The following is a 23,676-nucleotide window of genomic DNA, read 5'->3' as shown; positions in this document are numbered from 1 at the left end:
GTCATCCCCACTGGTGTTCTCTGGCCAACAGAAATTTGAATTCTCCCTGGGACAGAGTTCCCTGGTAAGGGTGGGCCACCATCTTGCTTTCTGGGTGACTCAACCATATTAGTCTGTAGGCTTTGGAGAGTCCAAACTGACCAGGGGCGGAAGGGATCCCCCAGGACAACACAGCTGTTCTGCCAAAATGTGACCTGGCTACTTCTTTAAGCAGGTCCCTGATCTGTTCCTCCTTACTGGGCAGGACCTCCCAACTGGAGCCTCCAGCCATCCCTGCCAGTGATCTCGGCCAACAGATCTGAAAATGTCCTGGGACAGAGCTCCCAGAAGGAAGAGTGGGCTGCCATAATTGCTATTTGGATGACTTAACTATTCCAGCCTCCAGGCTTTAAAGAGTCCAGTCCAACTGGGAGCAGAAGCAGTACCCCAGCACAGCACAGCTGCTCTACAAAAGTAAGGCCAGTCTGCTTCTTTAAGCAGGTCTTGGATTCTGTACCTCTTGACTGGGTGAGACCTCCCAACAGTCACTTTCTACAGGTACATTCAGGCTGGCAACAAGTCTGTACCTCAAGATAGAAAAGTGCTGGGATGAGCCACCATGCCCAGTCCTCTCTTCCTATTTGAATGTCCTTTATTTCTTTCTCTTGCCTGATTGCCCTGGCCAGAACTTCCAATACTATGCTGAGTAGAAGTGGTAAGAGAGGGCATCCTTGTGCTAGTTTTGAAGAAAAATGGTTCCAGCTTTTGCCCATTCAGTATGGTGTTGGCTGTGGGTTTCAGATGGCTCTTATTATTTTGAAGTATGTTCCTTCAATACGTAGTTTATTGAGATTTTTAACATGAAAGGATGTTGAATTTTATTGAAAACCTTTTCTACATCTATTGAGATAATCATGTGACTTTTGTCTTTCATTCTGTTTACACGATGAATCACATTTATTGATTTGTGTATGTTGAACCAACTTTGCATCCTAGGGATGAAGACTATTTGATCATAGTGGATAAATTTTTTTTTTTTTAAGATGGAGTCTTGCTTTGTCACCAGGCTGTAGTGCAGTGGCGTGATCTCAGCTCACTGCAACCTCCGCCTCCCGGGTTCAAGCAGTTCTTCTGCCTCAGCCTCCCAAGTAGCTGGGACTACAGGCACACACCACCACGCCCAGCTAAGTTTTGTATTTTTAGTAGAGAAGGGGTTTCACCATGTTGGCCAGGATAGTCTCGATCTCTTGACCTTGTGATCCGCCCACCTAGGCCTCCCAAAGTGCTGGGATTACAGGCATGAGCCACCATGCCCAGCCCACGGTGAATAAACTGTTTGATGTGCTACTGGATTCAGTTTGCCAGTATTTTGTTGAGGATTTTTGCATCAATGCTCATCAAGGATATTGGCCTGAAGTTTCCTTTTGTTTTGTTTTTGTTTTTGTTTTGTATCTCTGCCAGGTTTCAGTATCAAGATGATGTTGGCCTCATAGAATAAACTAGGGAGTCCCTTCTGAATTTTTTGATATAGTTTCAGCAGGAATTATATCAGCTCTTTTTCATACATCTGGTAGAATTCAGCTATGAGTTCATCTGGGCTTTTTTTTTTTTTTTTTCCTTGGTTGATAGGGTTTTTATACTGACTCAATTTCAGAGTTCATTCTTGGTCTGTTCAGGGTTTCAATTTCTTCCTGGTTCAGCCTTGGGAGGGTGTATGTGTCCAGGAATTTATTCATTTCTTCTAGATTTTCTAGTTTATGTGCATAGGGGTATTCATAATATTTTCTGATGATTGTTGATATTTCTGTGGGGTCAGTGGTAATATCCCGCTTATTATTTCTGATTGTGTCTATTTGAATCTTCTTTTTCTTCTTTATTAGTCTATCTAGTAGCCTATCAATTTTATTAATTTTTTTTAAAAAGAACCAGCTTTTGGATTCATTGATCTTTTGAATAGTTTTTCATGTCTCAATCTCTTTCAGTTCAGCTCTGATTTTGTTATTGTCTTCTGCTAGCCTCGGGATTTGTTTGCTTTTGGTTCTCTAGTTATTTTAGTTGTGATGTTGAGTTGTTCAATTAGACCTTTCTAACTTTTTGATGTGGGCAGTTTGTGTTATATAGTTTTCTCTTAACACACCTTAGTTGTGTCCCAGAGATTCTGGCATGTTGTACCTTTGTTCCCATTAGTTTCAAAGAACTTCTTCATTTCTGCCTTTATTTTGTTATTTACCCAAAAGTCATTCAGGAGCAGGTTATTCAATCTCCATGTAACTGTACTGAGTGAATTTCTCAGTCTTGAGATCTAATTTGATTGTGCTGTGGTCCAAGACACTGTTTGCTATTATTTCAACTCTTCTGAATTTGCTGAGGAGTGTTTTAGTTCTGATTATGTGATCAATTTTAGAATAAGTGCCATGTGGCAATGAAAAGAATGTATAGTCTGTTGTTTTTGGGTGGAGATATCTGTAGATATCCATCAGGTCCATTTGTTCTAGAGCTGAGTTCAGGTCCTGAATATCTTTGTTAATCTTCTGTCTCAAATCTTTCTAATATTGACAGTGGGGTGTTAAAGTCTCCCACTATTATTGTGTGGGAGTCTAAGTCTCTTTTAAGGTCTCTAATAACTTGTTTTATGAATCTGGGTGCTCCCATGTTGGGCACATATATACTTAGAATGACTAGATCTTCTTGTTGAACCCTTTACCATTACATAATGCCCTTGTCTTTTTTGATCTTTGTTGGTTTAAAGTCTGTTCTGTCAGAAACTAGGATTGCAACCCCTGTTTTTTTCTGCTTTCCATTTGCTTGGTAGATTTCCCTCCATCCCTTTATTTTGAGCCTATGTGTGTGACTCCATGTGAGATGAGTCTCTTGAAGACAGCACAACAATGGGTCTTGGTTCTTTATCCAGCTTGCCACACTGTATTTTTTAATTGGGGCATTCAGCCCATTTACAATTAAGGTTAGTATTGATATGTATGGATTTGATCCTGTCATCATATTAGCTGGTTATTTTGCAGACTTATTTATATGGTTGCTTTACAGTGTCACTGGTCTATGTACCTCATTGTTTTTGTAGTGACTGGTAAAAGTCTTTCCTTTTCATATTTAGTGCTTCCTTCAGGAGTTCTTGTAAGGCAGATCCAGGAGTAATAATTTCCCTTTACGTTTGTCTTAAAAGAATCTTATTTTTCCTTTGCATATGAAGCTTATTTTGGCCAAATATGAAATTCTAGGTTGGAATTTTTCTTTAAGAATGTTCAACATTGGCCTCCAATCTCTTCTGGCTTGTAGAATTTCTGCTGAGAAGTGGACTGTTCGTCTGATGGGCTTCCCTTTGTAGGTAACCTGGCCTTTCTCTCTAACTGCCCTTTACATTTTTTTCATTCATTTTGACCTTGAAGAATCTGATGGTTGTATGTCTTGGAGGTGATCTTCTTATGGAGTATCTTACTGGGGTTCTCTGCATTTCCTGAATTTGAATGTTGGCCTGGATAGCTAGGTTGGGGGCAGGGGGGTTTCTCATGGATGATAACCTAAAATATGTTTTCCAAATTGGTTCCATTATCCCCATCTCTTTTGGGTATACCAGCCAGTCATAGATTTGTTCTCTTTACACAATCCCATATTTCTTGGAGGTTTGTTCATTCCTTTTCATTCTTTTTTTTCTATTCTTGTCTACTTATCTTACTTCAGAAAGGCAGTCTTCAAGCTCTGAGATTCTTTCCTCTGCTTGGTCTATTCTGCTATTAATACTTGTGGTTGTATTTTAAAATTCTTGTATTGTGTTTTTCAGTTCTATCAGGCTGGTTATATTCTTCTCTACACTGGCTATTTTGTCTGTCAGCTCATGCAATGCTTTATCATGACCTTTTAGTTTCCTTGCATTGGGTTAAAATACAATCCTTTAGCTCAGTGAAGTTTGTTTTTATCCGTATTCTGAATTCTGCTTCTGTCATTTCAGCCATCTCAGTCCAGTTTCAACCCCTTGCTGGAGAGGTGATGTGGTCATTTGGAGAAAAGAGGGCACTCTGACTTTTTGTGTTTTCACCATTCTTGTGCTGATTTTTTCTCATCTTTGTGGGTTTATCTACCTTTAATATTTGAAGTTGCTGACCTTTGGATGAGTATTTTTTTCTTTTAACAATTTGGCCACTTTTCTATAGGGCTGCTGTGGTTTGCTGGGAGTCCTCTCCAGTCCCTAGTCATCTCAAATTTTCCAGTACCTGGAGGTATCACCAGTGAAGGCTGAAAAACAGCAAAGATGGAATTCTGCCCATTCCTCTGGGAGCTCTATTTTTGTGTTTGTAACACAAAAAATAAATTCTTGGGGGTAATGGATACCACATTTATCCTGATGTGATTATTATGCATTGCATGCTCATATCAAAATATTTCATGTAACCCATAAACATATACACCTACTATGCACCCACAAAAACAAAAATAAAAATAAAAATAAATGGTTATGTCAATATAACTGATACATCACGTTGGAAAAGTGAACAAAATAAAAAATTTAAAAATAATAATAAAATAATTTGTGCAAGATCAGATCATCACCAAATGGCATGTGATAAAACAGGCAGTCTGTGAGCCACCGCACCCTTTCTGTGCAGAGATTGTGGTGCAGTGGGGTCCTCTATAGTCCAAGCCCAGGCAGACCTCCAGGCATCTAGAACACCCCACTCTATGCAGAGAACTTGGAGCCAAGGAGGTTTCCCATCTGATCTTCATGGCTAGTCACACCTCTGGGTACATGGTTGACACTGGTGCTTGTGCCTGCTATCAGGAAGCCTGTACATGGGCCTGTCCATTCCAGCCTCGTCCATCTTGGAATGCATGCTTCGAATTTTTTAATATGTAATCTCTTGTTTTCCATTTTGGTTAGGGGTCACTGCTGAAGAGCTAGTGTAATCTTTCAGTGGTGTCACCACATTCAGATTTTTCATGATGCCGGAATTCTTACAATGGCTTCCCATCTGGAGATGTTGGCATTCCTAATTTTTGTAATTATTTTCATGCAGACAAGATTCTTTTTTCTATATATATATTTTTTCTTTCATTTTCCCTGTCCCCCTAGAATGTGTGAGCATGGAGTATGTTTGGTACCATCTTTTGGCTTTGCTTTTATAGCCCTATGGACTTCTCATGGCTGGCTTTACATTGAGCTATTGTGCAGTTTGGCCTACTAGCCAGCAGATGGCATGCATGAATAAGAGATGGCTGTGGCCGATGTCACTAGATATATACTTTATTATTGTTTACTAAGAGAAGGGCTTAATAAATGCAAAGCATGCACTGCAAGGAAGCTCAGCAACATCCAAAAAAAGCTTCAAAATCAACACAAATATATTTCTACAGCAATCCAGTAAATGAAGGAAGAGATAAACACGTCAAAAAGAAATCAGTCAGAACTTCTGGTATTGAAAAGCTCACTTAAGAAATTCCAAACTACAATTAAAAGCTTTATCAATAGACTGGAGCAAGCAGAAGAACGAATTTCAGAACCTGAAGTATGGTCTTTTAAACAAACTTGGTCAGACAAAAAAAATTTTTTTTTTTTTTAATAATAAAGTCTTTGAGAAAATGGGATTATATAAAGTGACCAAACTTATGAATTAATGACATTTCTGAGAGAAGGAGAAAAAGTAAATGACCTGGAAAACATATTTGAGAGAATAATTTAAGAAAATCTCCCTAATCTTGCTGGAAAGGTAGACATCAGATAGAAAAAATCCAGAGAACACCTGTGAGATACTATACAAAATAAGCATCGACAAGACACATAGTCACCACACTGTCCACCATCAATAGTAAAGAAAAAAATCTTAAAGACAGCTACAGAAAAATATTAGATTATGTACAAAGCGAATTCCATCAGGCCAACAGCAGACTTCTCAGCAGAAACCTTGCAAGCTGGAAGGGATTGAGGGCCTATTTTCAGCATTCTGAAAAAAATAAATTCCAACAAAGAATTTTATATCCCACCAAACCAGGCTTCATAAGCAAAGAAATAAAATATTTTACAGATAAGCAAGCAATAAGGGAATTTGTTACCACTAGACCAGCCTTACAAGAGATCCTTAAGGGAGTTCTAAACATGGAAACAAAGGAACAATACCTGCTACCACAAAAATACACTTAAGTATATGGTCCTCAGATCCTATAAAGCAACCACACAATAAAACCTACAAAGCAACCAGGTAACAACTTCATGAAAGGATGAAAACCTCACATATCACTATTAACCTAGAATATAAATGGTCTAAATGCCTTACTCAAAAGGCATAGAGTGGCAAGTTTGATTTTAAAAAGAAAGACTCATTTGTCTGCTGTCATCAAGAGATCCATCTCACATGTAACAACACCCATAGGCTCAAAGTAAAAGGCTGGAAAAAATCTATCATGCAAATAGAAAACAAAAAAGAGCAGAGGTAGATATTCTTAGATCAGATAAAACAGACTTTAAACCAACAAAAGTAAAAAGTACAAAGAAAAGCATTTCATAATGATAAAGGCCTCAATTTAATAAGAAGACTTAACTATCTAAACACATATGTACCCCACATTGGAGCACCCAGCTTCATGAAGCTATAGTTCTAGACCTATGAAAAGACTCATCCACACAATAATAGTAGGGGACTTCAACACCCCACTGACAGCATTAGACAGATCATCAGAGCAGAAAACTAACAAAGAAACCTGGACTTAAATTTGACATTTGACCAATTGGCCCTAATAGACATTTACAGAATACGGACGCCATAACTACAGAATACAAATTCTTCTCATCTGCACATGGAACATACCCCAAGGTGGACAACATGCTCAGCCTAAAGCAAGTTTCAATCAATTTAAAAACAAAAACAACAACAACAAAAAAAACAAAAATCATGCCAGCCATACTCTTGGACCACAGTGTAATAAAAATAGAAATCAATACCAAGAAGAGCTCTCAAAACCACATACTAACATGGAAATTAAATAACTTGTTCCTGAATGACTTTTAGGTAAACAATGAAATTAAGGCAGAAATTAAAAAAATTATTTGAAATACTAGGCTGGGCGCTTTGGCTCATTCCTATAATCTCAGGACTTTAGGAGGCCGAGGCAGGTGGACGACCTGAGGTCAGGAGTTCAAGACCAGCCTGGCCAACTGGTGAAACCCTGTCTCTACCAAAATGGAAAAATTAGCCGGGCATGTTGGTGGGTGCCTGTAATCCCAGCTACTCAGGAGGCTGAGGTGGGAGAATTGCTTAAACCCAGGAGGCAGAGGTTGCAGTGAGCCAAGATCGCGCCACTACCCTCCAGCCTGGGTAACAGAGTAAGACTCTGTCGCCAAAAAAAAAAAAAAAAAAATTCCATTTATAATAGTTGAAAGAAAAACAAAACAAACCAACAAAAAACCTAGACTATATATAACCAAGAAGGTGAAACATATCTACCAGGGGAACTACAAAACACTGCTGAAAAAAATAATAGACGACAAAAGTTAATGGAAAAGCATTTTATGCTCATGAATTGTAAGAATCAATATTGTTAAAATGGCCATACTGCTCAAAGCAATCTACATATTCAACGCCAATCCGATCAAGCTGCTAACATCTTTTTTTCACAGAACTAGAAAAAAACTACTCTAAACTTCATCTGAAATCAAAGAATAGCCTGAATTGTCAAAGCAATTCTAAACAACAACAACAAAAACAAAGCTGGAGGCATCACATTACTTGACTTCAAACTGTACTACAAAACTACAGTAAGCAAAACAGCATGATACTGGTACAAAAACAGACACATAGATCAATAGAACAAAAAACAGAACCCAGAATTAAGCCATACACATACAGCCATCTGACCTTAGACAAAGTCAACAATAAAAAACCAATGGTGAAGAACTCCCTATTCAATAAATGATGCTGAGATTGCTGGCTAGGTATATGCAGAAGAATGCAACTGGACCCCTACATTCATCATATACAAAAATTAACTCAAGATGGATTAAAGATTTAAATGTAAGACCTCAATCTATGAGATGCCTAGAAGAAAACCTAGGAAACACCATTCTGAACATTGGCTTTGGGAAAAAATTTATGACTAAGTTCTTAAAAGCAATTGCAACAAAAAAATGACTAATTGGATCTAATTAAACTAAAGAGCTTCTGCACAGCAAACGAAACTAGTAACAGAGTAACAGACAACCTATAGAATGGCAGAAAATATTTGAAAACTGCATCAGAAAAGGTCTAATATTTAGACTCAACATAAAAAGTAAACAACTAAACAAGTAAAAACAAAGTTATCCCCTTAAAAATAGGAAAAAGATGTAAACAGACACTTGTCAAAAGAAAGCAAGCAGCCAACAAACATGAATAAATGCTTAACTTTACTAGTGGTCAGAGAAATGAAAGTCAAAACCATGATAATGAGATAATGAGATACCATCTTACACCAGTCAAAATGACTATTATTAAAAAGTAAAAAAACAGAACAAAAAAAAAAAAAACAGATGCTGGCAAGGCTACCAAGAAAAGGGAATGCTTATACACTGTGGCAGGAATGTAAATTAGTTCAGCCACTATGAAAAGCAGTTTGGAGATTTTTTAAAGAACTTAAGACAGAACTATCCTTTGACCCAGAAATTCATTACTGGTTTTATATCCAAAAGAAAATAAATTTTTGTACCAAAAAGTCACATGCACCCATATGTTCATTGCAGCACTATTCACAAAAGCAAAGACATGAAATCAACATAGCTGCCCATTATTGGTGGATTGGATAAAGAATCTTTTTTCTGTACTATAAAAGATTATTCTATACATATTCATTTACATGTGAAATATATACACATATGGATACTTATGTAATACTACATATAACACACAACTATACATATGTAATGCATGAACTACAGTGCATACATATCACGTGTGTGTAAATATACATGTAAAAACAAAATAGATTACATATATTAGTAGATGTGTAAAATATTGAATATGTACATAAATTTATGTATAGTATTTGTATAGAATACATAAGATACATTTATACCTAGATAGTATGAGATATACATGCACTTATATTGTAAAATATGTATTTTGGGATGTAAAATTATATATATCATACATATAAGATATTTGCATATATTTAATGTCATTTAATATAATTCGTGTATTTATATTCAATGTGTATGATTTGTATGGTATATGTAATTACTTAACATGTACATTATAAAACATATATGTAAACATAGTAAATTTATTATTAATAAATATATATATTTATAATTAAAATCACTGCAGTTGGCCAGGTGCTATGGCTCACACTTGTAATCCACCACTTTGGGAGGCGAGATGGGAGAATTGCTTGAGGCCAGGAGTTTGAGACCAGCCTGAGAAACACAGCAAGACCCCATCTCTATAAAAAATAAAAAACATAGCCAGGTGTGGTGGGAGGCACCTTTAGTCCTAGCTACTTGGGAGGCTGAGGCGGGAGTATTGCTTGAGCCCAGGAGGTTGAGGCTGGAGTGAGCCATGATCGTGTCACTGCACTCCAGCCTGGGTGACATTAGAGACCTAATGTACATATAGCATGATGAATGTAGTAAATCCTAATAGACACCTGAAATTAGACTCTAACAACAACAACAAAAAATCACTGTAGCCTTTCTACATTCATGTAAGTGTCACATGGCTATTTTGAGGTTAAGCATAACCTCAACTTGTGAAGGGCATTGTAGGTGGGTCAGCATATGGCACTGAGTGAACGTTTGCTGCATGAGTGAAGGATGGGTACAGAGCAAAGTGTAAGGAGTGTCTTTCAGCTGCTATGTTCTGCTCAAGGCTGGTTTCTTTATGTGTTGAAGAGGAAGCCACAGGCATGAAGAAGACTTGGCATGACTGATTATGAGCAGCGGATCAATATGTTGCATATCAGGGCTCATGATGGAAATCAAAGCAGAGGAGACTCGAGATCTAGTGGGATTTGTATCATTAGTGAAGTGGAGGGAGAGATGCAGCACATTTACGTGAGACCATGGGTGGGTAGGGGTGTCATTTGCAGTTACTCGCCCAGTACTGAAAGGCACCCAATAGCACACTATGGGAAGTGAAATAAGCCATGCACAGAGAGCCACATACTGCGTGATTCCCACTTACATGTGGAATATTAGAAAGGTCAAACTCAGAGAGTAGTAACAGAGAGTAGAATGGCAGTTACCAGGGGTGGAGGGTGGAGGGTGGGGGGACTGGGGAGATACTTGTCAAAGGGCAGAAACTTTCAGCTATAAGATGAAAAACTGTTAGAGACCTAATGTATAGCATGGTGAACATAGTGAATCCTAATACGTACTTGAAATTTTCCAAGAGTTATCTCAAATGTTCTCACCACACACACAAAGACACACACACACACCCCCACACACAATGGTAACTGTAAGATGTGTATATATTAATTATCTTGTTTCAGACATTTTACAATATATACATACATCAAGACATCATATTGTACACTCTAAATATATGTAATTTTTTTGTTAATCATAACTCAAAGCTGGAAAAAGGCACTCAATATATATTGTTTCCTTAATTCTTTAACGCCACACTCTAATCCTCTTAAAATATATCTTATCATAAAATCTAGGCCCTGAAATCCTGAAAACAGCAACAACAACAACAACAACAGATAACACCCAGTATACCTGCCTCACTAATCTAATGAATTCTCCTTCATTAACACCTGCAAACACTATTTTTTTTAAAGCGTCCACTTCTGGTGATGACAGAGTGACTGGTGGTAGACTGAACTTCCTGATACAGAAAACTACAAACCTGGATGCATTCTATCTGGCAACAGTTTTCAGGCAGTGATAAGAGGTCATGCAAGAGTGAAATTCACACAAGAAGGGAACCTAGCAAGCCAAACCCCATGACCTCCCTGTTCCCTTTCAGGGGATAATTCCTCTCCCAGTAGATACAACTGGAACTGGACTCTGGGCCAAACACAGCAGTCATTGATATGGTTTGGCTGTGTCCCCACCCAAATCTCATCTTGAATTGAGCTCCCATAAAGCAGGACATTAGGAAGGAAGACAGCTTCTGGGGAGGGGCCCCGTTCTGTGTGGGAAACATGCTAGGGGAGAAGAAAAGACCCACACACGATACCTTTAACGGTAAACAACCTTTGTCCCACGTAAATGGCAATGCAGATAGAATAAGCAAATGATACAATAAGCAAATGGATATAATAAGCAAATTGCAATGGGGAGGGCAGAAGGGAAAAGATATACATCTATTTACACTCACCAGACTATGGAGGATTCACCACCACACCGGGAAGCAACAGCCTGGGCTCCAGAGTCGGCCACTCGTCCATGCACAGACCAGGAGAGGTCTCATGAAGCTTCAGCACAGTCTGGGACCCTGGCTCTTTTTGTAAGGAGTTGTTTGGCATGAGGCCCAGCCACGAGGGCCCTTCACGACTGGGTTCAAGGAACACAAAAGGTCAACTTGTTTTTGCAGTTGTCTGTTGTTTTTCAATAACTAACGAATAGGAATAGATTGAAATAGAGATTTCTCCAAAACAGCGCTGGATGAACGCCTCAAGGGGCTCACACAACCTGTTCCAGGACTTGGTGACCATTGTTTGTGTCCATGTTCAATTGAGTTCAAATTTAATATTTAACTTTTCCTCCACAGGCCCTCAGAAATTTGTGTCAGTAAATGTGGGAGGGCAGATATCTTTTTGACATACTAGCTTCCTTTTTTTTTTTTGAAAGTGCACAGCAGTGGGAATGCCAGTCACATGGGAATTCTATTTTTAGTTGTTTGATGAACTGCCACACTGTTTTCTATAGTGGCTGTACTAATATACTTTCCCACCAACATTGTACAAGGGTTCCCCTTACTCTGCATCCTCACCAGCATCCATTATTTTTCGGCTTTCTGATAAAAGCCATTTTAACTGGAGTGAGATAATTTCTCATTGTGGTTTTGGTTTGCATTTCCCTCATGTGGTGATGTTGAACAGTGTTTCATGTACCTCTTGACCAACTGATGAACAAAATATGATACATATACACAATGGAGTATTATTCAGCCATAAAAAGAATAAAATTAAAATTATGTTATCTGCTGCAACATGGATGGAATTGGAGGACATTATGTTAAGTGAAATAAGCCAGGAACAGATGGACAAATATCACGTCTTCTCATTCATATGTGGGAGCTAAAAACATGGATCTCATGAAAGTAGAGAGTTGATTGGTGGTTACCGGAGGCTATGAATGGAGGGGGAAAGGAGAGAGGTTGTTTTGTGGGCACAAAAATGCAGTTGGATAGAATGAATAAGATCTAATATTCAGTAGTACAGCAAGGCAACTACAGTTAACAATAATTTGTCGTATGATTTAAAGTTGCTGGAGGGGAGTAATTGAAATGTTTCCAACATAAAGAAAGGGTGCAGGTTTGGGGAGATGGAGACCCAGTTGCCCTGGTTTATCATTAGACATTCTATGCATGCATCAAAATACCACATGACCCCACAATATATATAACTATTATGTATCTACAAAAAAAGTTCTGCGGCTGGGCTCGGTGGCTCACGCCTGTAATCCCAGCACTTTGGGAGGCCGAGGTGGGTGGATCACCTCAGGTCAGGAGTTCGAGACCAGTCTAACCAACATGGTGAAACCCCATCTCTACTAAAAATACAAAATTAGCCGGGTGCAGTGGCACATGCCTATAATCCCAGCTACTTGGGAGGCTGAGGCAGGAGAATCGCTTGAACCTGGGAGGTAGAGGTTGTGGTCAGCCGAGATATCGCACCATTGCACTCCAGACTGGGCAGTAAGAGTGAAACTCCATCTCAAAAAAAAAAAAAAAATCTGCCTCAGGGTTCTGTATCCATAAATTCAACAAACCTGGGATCAAATTTTTTTTTTTTTTTTGCCAGGCACAGTAGCTCACACCTGTAATCCCAGCACTTTGGCAGGCCAAGGAAGGAGGATCACTTGAATCCAGGAGTTTGAGATCAGCCTGGACAACATAGTGAGACCCTGTCTCTACAAAAAATAAACTATGCACCTAGTCCCAGCTACTCAGGAGGCTGAGGTGGGAGGATCACTTGAGCCTGCAAGGTGGAGGCTGCAGTGAGCTGTGATTGTGCCACTGCACTCTGAGTGACAGAGCAAGAACCCTGTCTCCAAAAAATATTTGTATGAAACCAATAAAAATAATACTAATTTAAAAACCAAGATAGTCTAACAACTATTTACATAGCATTTACATTGTATTAGGTATTATATGTAATCTAGAGATGATTTAAAGTATTCAGGAGTAAGCACTAGGTTATATATAAATAGTACTTCATTTTATGCAGAGGACTTGAGCAGCCTGAGATTTTGGTGCCTGAGATGGTCCCAGAACTAATCCCTACAGACATACTGAGAGGCAACTGCATGTCTATATCTATAGATATCAAGGTCACAAGAGACAGATTGTTGGGGGGACGCCTTTACATGAGTTAGAGACAGAGAAGAACAGAGAGATAAGATCCACAATTATTAAATACACTGTAGTGGAAGTTTTTCCAGGATATTTTGCCCCCAGTATTACTGAAAAAGCTGGTGAAGTGTGGAGCCAAGCGAGGGCTGTGGGCTCTCACGGCAGGGTCGCAGGGTCGCCCGCCTCCTGGACACATTTGTAGGCCAGGGAAGCCTGCTGGCCAGGAGGTGTGAAATAGGAAAAGCCAGACCTGGGGGCCGACAAGGAGAAGTCCTCAAGCTAAGAAATGGCATTTCAAAAGGCAGTGAAAGTGACAATTCTTGTTGGAAGAGATGCTCTTCCAACTGTTTAGGCCTTTCTCAGTTTGCTTATCACAGAAGGAAACAAATGAGCCTGGTCTATGTTGAAGCAGCAGACTGCATTTCAGAACCTGTTAACAGGGAGCCTCCTTCCAGAGACGCTCAGCTACTGACTTTGCAAAAATATATCTGAAGTTGATATCCTTGTTATGGAAGGAGAAGCAACAGGAAGTGGCTGTGTACTAGATGCCGTCACCAGAGGATTAAAAACAGCCTTGTAGAAAGAGATGGTTTCCCATCAGTGACCAGCAGCAGAAGCACTAAATTGATCCATGGTGGTGTGAGATATGTTCAGAAGGCCATGATGAAGTTGGATATTGAGCAGTATAGGATGGTAACAGAAGCCCTTGATGAGCGTGCCAACCTGCCAGAAATTGCTCCCCTTTTATCAGCTCCATTGTCTATTATGCTTCCAGTTTACAAGTGGTGGCAGTTACCTTACTACTGGGTAGGAATCGAGCTGTATGATTTTGTTGCAGGAAGTAATTGCCTGAAAAGCAGTATGTCCTCAGCAAATCAAGAGCCCTTGAACATTGCCCAATGCTCCAGAAGGACAAACTGGTAGGAGGAATTGTCTACTATGATGGGCGACATAACGATGCATGAATGAATCTTGCCATTGAGCTGACTGCTGACAGATATGGGGATGCCACAGTCAATGACAGGGAGGTAGTGAGCTTGCTCAAGAAGACAGACACCAAGACAGGGAAACTGCATGTGAGTGGTGCATGGTGCAAGGATGTCCTCAAAGGGCAGGAATGTGACATGAGAGCCAAATGTGTTATCAATGCCACGGGACATTTCACAGACTCTGTGTGCAAAATGGATGATAAAGACGCTGCAGCTATCTGCCAGCCAAGTGCTGGTGTCCATATTGTGATGCCTGCTTATTACAGCCCAGAGAGCATGGGACTTCTTGAACAGTGATGGGCGAGTTATTTTCTTCTTTCCCTGGCAAAAGATGATGACTGCTGGCACTACTGATACTCCAACTGGTATTACACACCATCCACTTCCTTCAGAAGAAGATATTAACTTCATTTTGAATGAAGCGCGTAATTACCTGAGCTGTGATGTTGAAGTGAGAAGAGGGGGGACATCCTGGCCACATGGAGCGGTATCCATCCCCTTGTTACAGATCCCAAATCTGCAGATTCTCAGTCTATGTCCTGAAATCATGTTGTCGATGTCAGTGAGAGAGGCCTTATTACTACGGCAGGTGGAAAGGGGACAACTTACCGGTCTATGGCAGAAGATACCCTAAATGCTATCAAAACCCATAATTTGAAAGCGGGACCAAGTAGAACAGCTGGACTTTTCCTTCAAGGGGGTAAAGACTGGAACCCCACACTCTACATAAGGCTCGTCCAGGATTATGGACTTGAAAGCGAGGGGGCACAGCATCTTGCCGCCCCCTATGGTGATAAGGCTTTTGAGGTAGCCACAATGGCAAGTGTGACTAGCAAAAGGTGGCCTATTGTTAGAGTACATCTTGTGTTAGAATTTCCATATATTGAAGCAGAGGTGAACTATGGGATTAAGGAGGATTCCTGCACCACTGTGGATATGATTTCACATCGTACTTGCCTGGTTTTTTTTTTTTTTTTTTTTTTTTTTGAGACAGAGTTTCACTCTTGTCACCCAGGCTGGAGTACAATGGCACGATCTCGGCTCACTGCAATCACTGCCTCCCAGGTTCAAGTGATTCTCCTGCCTCAGCCTCCTGAGTACCTGGAGTTACAGGCATGCATCACCATGCCTGGCTAATTTTGTAGTTTTAGTAGAGATAGGGTTTCTCCATGTTGGTCAGGCTGGTCTCAAACTCCTGACCTCAGGTGATCCTCCTGCCTCGGCCTCACCTGGCCTTTCTAAATGTCCGGGCAGCAGAGGAAGCCCTACTCAGGATTGTGGAACTGATGGGCAGAGAACAGAATTGAGATGATTATAAGAAACAGGAACAACGTGAAACAGCCAGGAAGTTTCTATATTATGAAACAGACTATAAATCTCGATCAGAACAGTTAACAGACGGCTCTGAAATTAGCCTACTGCCTTCAGACACTGACAGGTATACGAAGAGATTTCATAAGTTTGATGCAGACCAGAAAGGCTTTATTACCATTGTTGATGTTCTGCATGTATTAGAGAGTATTAATGTTCAAATGAATGAAAATACACTCCATGAAATTCTAAATGAAGTCGATTTGAATAAAAATGACAGGTTGAACTCAATGAATTTTTGCAGCTGATGAGTGCTATTCAAAAAGGAAGGGTGTCTGGAAGCCAGCTTGCTATACTAATGAAAACTGCAGAAGAGAACCTCAACAGAAGAGTTCCAATTCCAGTGGATCATAGTTACAGGAGGGACCGGGCTTAGGACGTGACTGGCCCGGGCAGATCTGTGTTTGTTAAACAGGTCTTGTGTATATTTTGCTATGAATGAAGTTCCTTTAAAGATAAAGAAAAGCACACTTTTCTTCTTTTGAGCATATCTGCTTTTACTTAAAATCTGCTAAATGCTAAAACACACAGTCCTTCACCAATCCCAGAGACTCGTTTGGAACTGATTCCAAGCCATTACTATGAATAAAGCACCCCAGCATTTTGTGTAAGTTCTTTTTTTTTTCAAGATGGAGCCTCAGTCTGTCACCCAGGTTGGAATGCAGTAGTGCAATCTTGGCTCACTGCAACCTCCACCTCCCAGGTTCAAGCAATTCTCTTGCCTCAGCCTCCCGAGTAGTTAGGATTACAGGCGTCTGCCACCACATCCAGCTAATTTTTGTATTTTTAGTAGAGATGGGGTTTCACCATGTTGGCCAGGCTGATCGCGAACTCCTGACCTCGTGATCCACCCACCTCGGCCTCCCAAAGTGCTGGGATTACAGTCGTGAGCCACCACACCCAGCCATAAATTCTGAATTAAACCTGTAAAGCTTCCTTATCTGATTTAAGAAAGGAAGACAAGAAATAGGGGGGAATGAACTTCTTCGAAATTCATTCCAAGCACAAAAGGAAAATTTTTCCCTTTGCATGTAAACTTGACCTTAGTTGATTCTGTTGGGGTTGGCATGGGTATGCAGGGATTGCCTTTTATTATCAAGTGATTTATTTCAAGCGACTTTAAGGGGTTTCAGGTGAAGGAACCCCCATCTGTGCTGGAGAGTTGGATACTCCTTTCAATAGCCACACCACAGTCATAACAATGACGATAATGCTGGATTATTTGTTAAGCCAGGGTTGTCTGCCTCATATCCATCATGCTGTTTGCAATATTCCTGCTTTCAATCAATGTATACCGAGGGTAACTTTAGGATTTCTGCTACTAAATGCATGATCCCTCTTCTGCTTCAGTTTCTGGCTTTGCTTTGTCTGTTTCAAAATATGTAGCTTTCTCTTTGGTACAACAACAAACTCATTTTCACTTTTCTTAAATATACTGTGTTATCATTGGTTTTGTTTTCTCTTTCTTAAGTATCTGTAAAGATTTTTGGCATATAAATGTAATATTAAAGTCAGTGATGGTATAACTCGCAATGTTTGCATCATGTCCATCTTTTTTAAGGAGTGAAAAAGTCCTACGATGTTTTTAAAGAATAGCAAGTGTAAGCTCAGTACTAGAGTGACTACACACAATGCATGTTTTCATATGTGGCACTTTTATGTAGTGTGTTGGGTTATTGTTCTAGATCGGACTGTAAAATACTATGTTCGAGGCTGGGTTGTCATTTTTGTCACTGTCTTGGTGTTTTATGGCCATTATTTATTACTTTTGATATAGAGAATGAGCTCCGTGCATTTATAAAGCAATAAGACGATGTATTTAATGTGCTTTGTTTTTAACTGAATAAGAACCAGAAGCATGAATCAATAAAACTGATTAAAATGGTCAAAAAAAAAAAAAAGCTGAAGTGTTTTTTTCTTTAAAACACATGCAGAACACACATTCGTGCCCTTGTGTGCACACACACACAACTCACACACACACACCAGCCAAACGATCTATCTAAATGGGGCTGTGGTGGTGAGAGCTCTGGGCAATGGCATCTTACCAAACGTGCAGTGCTCTGGAGACAGTGACACCCTTTTTGTTTATTTCAGATATAAAACAATGCAGGCGCTGTCCTGAAGATCATCATCCAAACAAGAAAAGGGAACATGCCTTCCCAAATAGGAGGTCTTCCTGGCCTATGATGAAACTTTGGGCCTGGCTCTGGGATGCACAGCCTTGTTCTACTCTGCCCTCTCTGTTCTGATCCTTGTGGAGCTTGTGTGGCACCGAAACACTCCCATGGTCAGGACCAGCAACCTGACTCTGAGCTACCCCCGCGTTGTCTCCCTCACGCTCTGCTTTCTCTCTTCCTTGCTCTTCATCAGCCGCCCCAGCCCTGCCACCTGCCTCCTCTGACGGACCACCTTTGCAGCTATGTTCACAGTGGCTGTGTCTTCTGCAGGGCCTTCCAGGCTACAAGGCCAGCAAGCAGGATCCGAAAGTGGATGGGTCCCCAAAAAACACATTCTGTTGTCTTCCTTTGCTCCTGTATCCAAGGGACCCTCTGTGGAATCTGGCTGGGGACAGAGCCTCCCTTCGTAGACAACGACCCTCAGTCCGTGCCTGGCTACATCATTATCCAGTGTAATGAGGGCTCTGTCACTGCCTTCCACTCTGTCTTGGGCTATCTGGGCTTCTTGGTTTTGGGGACCCTTGCTGTAGTCTTTCTGGCAAGGAACCTGCCTGATGCCTTCAACGAAGCCAAGTTCCTCACCTTCAGCATGCTGGTGTCCTGTGGTGTCTGGGTGTCCTTCCTCCCAAGTTACTACAGCACCCAGGGCAAGGCCAGAGTGGCCGTGAGATCTTCTCCATCGTGGGCTCCAGCGCTGGGTTACTTGGCTGCATCTTTGCTCCCAAGTGCTATGTGATCCTCCTTCATCTAGAAAGGAACATTCTTCAATGTTTAAAGAAGAAGCCTAGTCCAGGCATGGTGGCTCACGCCTGTGATCCCACACTTTGAAGGCCAAGGCAGCTGGATCACTTGAGCCCAGCAGTTTGAGAGCAGCCTGGGCAATGTGGTGAAACCCTATCTCTACAAAATATACAGAAACTAGCTGTGGGTGGTAGTATGCATCTGTAGTCCCAGCTACTCAGGAGACCGGAGGTGGGAGGATTGCTTAAGCCTCAGAGGTCAAGGTTACAGTGAGCTAAGATCACACCACTGCACTCTAGCCTGGGAAACAGAGCATGACTGTCTAAATAAATAAACAAAAAGCCTGAGAAACCATAAACAGACGAAACAATAAACAGGCTGAGAAAAGGAACTGTAATGATCATTAGTGGCAGAGAATTTGTAACCTAATTGTGGAAAGCACACCTGAAAATTAACAAAGATTGAATGAACAATTTTTTAAAAATGGCAATGAAAGATAGGAAATTTACAGAGGCAAAATCTGAATATCCAGTGAATAATAAAAATATTCTGGCTGGCTCAAAGGTAGTGAGTGACTTCTACCAGTTTATTGTCCACAGTCATTACAGACCAAATTCCTTGTTCTACTCTTTCCCCCCTCCTAATGCACTTGACTAGTCTTTAACGAAGAAAAAAAAAAAAAAAAAAAGATGCTAAGCCTGATAGTCAAAAATTCAAATTTAAAAAAACATAAAATAGTTAATTACTTCTCAGCACAATGGCAAAAATTACAAATCTGGAATCACTAAGTGTTGATTGGGATATGGAGCACAAAGTGAGGGCATTGGGAAGGGTGAGGTCTGTGAAGACGCTAGAACTACTGACTGGGATTTTAGCACCGAAATCAACCTCAAAGTTCAATTGCTCACCCTTTGGTTATGTTACAGATGGTGCAATGCTGGGTCACAGAGCTTACCCCAGGTCCCCAAGCGAAGTCAGTGGCAGTGCCTGGACGGGAAGTTCATCCCCATCCATTTTCACTTGCGGAATCTCAGGGCTCGGTAAAGAACCACGATTGACGGAGGTCACACAGCAACTGGTATGACAGGGACGGGTTTCCGGAATTCCAGTGTCTTAACACCAAGCCCTGTAGTACTTCTCAGAGATCAAAACCACTGCTCTTGTGTGCTCAGAAGACAGTTTAGTGGTCATAAAATCCAATACATCCAACTTGCAGATCAACACACAAAGACCCTGGAGGAAGGTGGGGCGGTAATTTCTCCCAGTCTCCAAAGAAAAGGCAAGAATGGTGATCATCAAAGCCGCTGGCACTTGAAGGGTCATTGTGTGCCGGCCATTGCTCTGAGGTTCCCTTAATTCTCACAACTCCCTACATTTTAACATCAAATTCTAACATCATCCTCACTTCACCTATGGGGAAACTGAGACACAGGGCATCATCCTCACTTCACCTATGCAAAAACTGAGACACAGAGGGCACCATCCTCACTTCACCTACGGGGAAACTGAGACACAGAGGGTGTCTCTTGCCTGAGGCCCTGAAATAGTAAGAGAGCACAGCAGGGGCACCAGACATTATTTCACAAAAAGGGAAACCGAGGCCCAGAGAGGGTGAAAGGTCACCGGCTCACCCTCTCAAGGACGAGTGGTATAGGGTAGGTGGCCTCAAAGACAGAGAGGTTGGCTCAGAACCCACGGCCCCTTCAAATCAGCTTTCTCCCCTCCCGTGGGCAGCTATGACGTCACAGGGGAACTGGGGGGGCCGTTACCATGGAGACTGGAAGCCCATTCAGAAACAGGGTAGAAACTGGGAGTCGCCCTCATCTCCCAGGGCACCACTTTGGAGCCAGCATTTTCGGCCTCGGAAATGAGGCCCAGAGCGCTCGCGCGAGCAGCCCCAACCTCCCCGCAGGCGACATGCGACACCGACCGGGTGACCGAGGCTCGGGAATCCCCACACTTCACGCACGCAGAACGAGGGCAGAGACGCCTCAATGCGCGTGTGCAACTCTACAACGTTCTTTAAAGAAGGCCGTGTGGCCTCTCCACCAATCGGAATCCTGCTTTTTCCCTGGTCCCGCCTTATTCCCAGACTTCCGGCGTCTCGCCGGCTGCAAAACAACCCTAAACTAGAGGGCTCGGCAACTCCCAGAGACTTCTGGATATTGTAGTCCCAAAGATGCAGAGCGACAGGAGGAGCACGTTTTAGTAAAAAGCAGCTTAGAAGAAAAATGTCTATACCAGTGATGATTCGGCGGGTTGGAAACGCTTGTTAGATGATTTCATCCACTGTTATTTGTGGGGGAAGCAGGAGGTAAGGAGAAGGAAGGCGGCCGCAGAGGCTTCTGGGAATTCTGGTTCAGCGCACTGAGCAAGGGCTGGGAGCTGCGACCTTCGCCCCGGATCCGGAAGTGGTCGCCGAGGCCTCCTAGCAGCCAATGTGAATGCGACAAGTCCCCGGTCCAGGCGCCCCGCTCTCCCCGGCCCAGCTCGCCAGGTCCTACCACGATGCCTGACTCGTTTGCGGCTTTGGGACCGGTTGTAGGGGGCTTGACCGTCACTAGTAGACGTTTCTGATTGTGTCGCGGTCACCATGGTAACGACTTTAGCTTCCCTTCCGCCCTTGCGGTGACGTCACTGGCGGAGGCCGGACTGGGGTGGGTTGGGGAGCGGGAGTGCGCATGCGCCTGGGGCGAGGCTGAGGGAGGAGGGAGAGATTCGTGGGAGGACGGAACCCGGGGATGGGACTGGAGGCGTTTCCGTGACCTTGCGGGCTGTTTGTGCTGAGGGGCAGCTTTATTTAAATAATAATATGCGTGCAGGCGCCCTGCATGATTCCTGGCCGCGTGCTTTCTAGTAAGTGCGCAGAGACTTTTCGCAAGAATTGATTCACTCTTTTTTTCCTTCCCTCCCGATTTTTGATTGGAAACTCAGACTTCCTTTCTCGCCTGTCGCCAGGTTAACTAGGTCACTGTTTGTTCTCAGTAGCAACCCTGCCTCCCGCAGTTCGCTTGGTCCTTGATTACAGGTTCGTGCTGTGCATTCATTCATTCAGTGAGAGCCGAATAAGTACTAGTGGCCAAGGAGACAGCAGTGAGCTCAACAGCTGAATGGCCTGAGACCTTACCGAGTTTCTCAATACCAGGGTTATTGACATTGGGGGCAGACATTGCTTTGTTCTCGGGGGCTGCCCTGTGCGTTGTAGGATGTCGAGGATCTTCCCTCACCTCACCCACGAGATGCCAGGAAAAATCCTCTCCGGCCCCCAACTCCTGGTTGTGACAACCAAAAATGTCTCCAGACATTGCCAAATGTCCCCTGGGGGCTGAAGTCAGCCTACTGAGAACTGCCGCCCCAGAAGTTTTCCAACACTCTTCTATACCTTCCCATAACTTGGTCACCCAGCAAACTCTCACCAGGTGATTGAACTCTGATATGAATGGACATGATCTGACACATTAACTTCATTTTACATAAAATTTAAGAGCACTCCCCTCATCAAAGGGAAGGGATGATTAAATGTACAAAGGCCATTAATGGTATCCAGGAGAAGTTACAAAAAACTAACATCAAGCACCTGGGCATATAATCATCTGGTTAGCATATGAAACCTTCTAATGATAAATGGGTTTATAAAGTTAGTTTAAAAATTAGTTACTACTGGGTTCCCCCAAAATAAAATATATCATTTTTGCGTAAGTTGTCTATGGAGGGATTGGCATTCTCTTCTGATGTGGTTTGCCTGTGTCCCCACCCAAATCTCATCTTGAGTTCCCACATGTGGGAGGGACCCCGTGGGAGGTAATTGAATCATGGGGGCAGGTCTTTCCCATGCTGTTCTTGTGATAGTGAATAAGTCTCACGAGATCTGATGGTTTTTTATAAAGGGGAGGTTCCCTGCTCAAGCTCTCTTCTCTTGTCTGCCGCCATGTGAGACGTGCCTTTGACCTTCTGCCATGATTGTGAGGCCTCCCCAGCCACGTGAAACTGTAAGTCCATTAAACCTTTCTTTTGTAAATTGCCCAGTCTTGGATATGTCTTTATCAGCAGCGTGAAAACAGACTAATACATCTTCCATCTGTCTGTCATCAACTTACTGGGTGGTTTCCGTGGCTTTTAGCAGTTTCTTTATTACATTTGAAAGGATCAGCCCTGTTTGCACATGAATTGCTGTAAGAAAAGACGAGAGCTTCCTAGGAGCTGTTATGCAAACACAGCCATATCAACTCAGTCAGAATGTCTGGAGATGGGAGCCCAGACCTCTGCACTTACAAATAAACAATCATAATCACAGCAGCAGCAGTAACAGTACCTAGCACTAACAAGCATGGTGTGCTGACAATGCCTGAACTATGGTTGCAGGATTTCTGTGGAAACACCATCTTTAATTCTCACGATGACTGTATGAAATAGATACAGTCTATATCCCCATTTAACAGAGGAGGACATGGGGACACAAACACGTAAGATAAGTGCAGCTGAAGAGTGGAGTATTTTTTGTTTTACATTTTTAATTCTGGGATAATTTTATATTTACAGAAAAGTTGCAATGATATAGTCCAGAGCTTTCTCACGTACCCCTTCCCCACTTCCCCTGCTGTTGACATCTTACATAAGCCTAGTAGATGTGTCAGAACCGTAACATTGCTACAGTACTCTTAACGCCAGACTTTATTCACATTTCCCCAGTTTTTTCTCTAACGTCCTTTTCCTGTTCTGGGGTCACATGTGGGACACCACATGACATTTAGTTGCCAGGTCTTCCTGCCCTCCTCTGATCTGCAGCGGTGTCTCTGACTCTCCTTGTTTTTGATGACCTTGACAGTTGTGAGGTGTGCAGACCGGGTGTTCTGTACAATGTCCCTCCATTTGGAATTGTCTGATGCTTGCTTATGATTAGACTTGGATTATGGG

General features: G+C 41.9%; 2 protein-coding genes and 1 pseudogene across 6 annotated transcripts in view; 2 read left to right on the top strand and 1 right to left on the bottom strand.

The window, feature by feature from the left end:
• The window catches only part of LOC101006296 (zinc finger protein OZF-like), a 45,057-nt gene extending 23,970 nt beyond the window's left edge, over positions 1-21,087 (bottom strand). Inside the window, exons 1-2 of one of the 4 annotated variants that reach the window (XM_017952718.3) lie at positions 19,718-19,795; positions 11,283-11,458 (exon numbers count right to left, since the gene is read on the bottom strand). The gene's annotated coding sequence lies outside the window, so the exon portion shown is untranslated. Of the gene's footprint in view, positions 1-11,282; positions 11,459-14,903; positions 15,024-18,603; positions 18,691-19,717; positions 19,796-21,003 lie in introns of those variants that run through there. The other 3 variants (XM_017952720.2, XM_009195414.4, XM_009195413.4) reach the window with 3 other exon arrangements.
• LOC116271634 (vomeronasal type-2 receptor 26-like) overlaps positions 1-22,648 on the top strand; it is a 36,769-nt gene extending 14,121 nt beyond the window's left edge. For both annotated transcript variants that reach the window (XM_031659307.1, XM_031659308.1), the window contains exons 2-3: positions 17,939-21,358; positions 21,697-22,648. In XM_031659307.1, the coding sequence (XP_031515167.1) occupies positions 18,056-18,757 (702 nt within the window). In that variant the 5' untranslated portion in view covers positions 17,939-18,055 and the 3' untranslated portion in view covers positions 18,758-21,358; positions 21,697-22,648. The remainder of the gene's footprint in view (positions 1-17,938; positions 21,359-21,696) is intronic.
• Positions 13,232-17,742, top strand: LOC101011422 (annotated as a pseudogene).
• Positions 22,649-23,676: the final 1,028 nt, after the last annotated feature.

The sequence above is a fragment of the Papio anubis genome, chromosome 20 (genome assembly GCF_008728515.1).
Source record: "Papio anubis isolate 15944 chromosome 20, Panubis1.0, whole genome shotgun sequence".
Classification (NCBI taxonomy): domain Eukaryota; kingdom Metazoa; phylum Chordata; class Mammalia; order Primates; family Cercopithecidae; genus Papio; species Papio anubis.
This window is presented reverse-complemented; position numbering and strand designations above follow the sequence as displayed.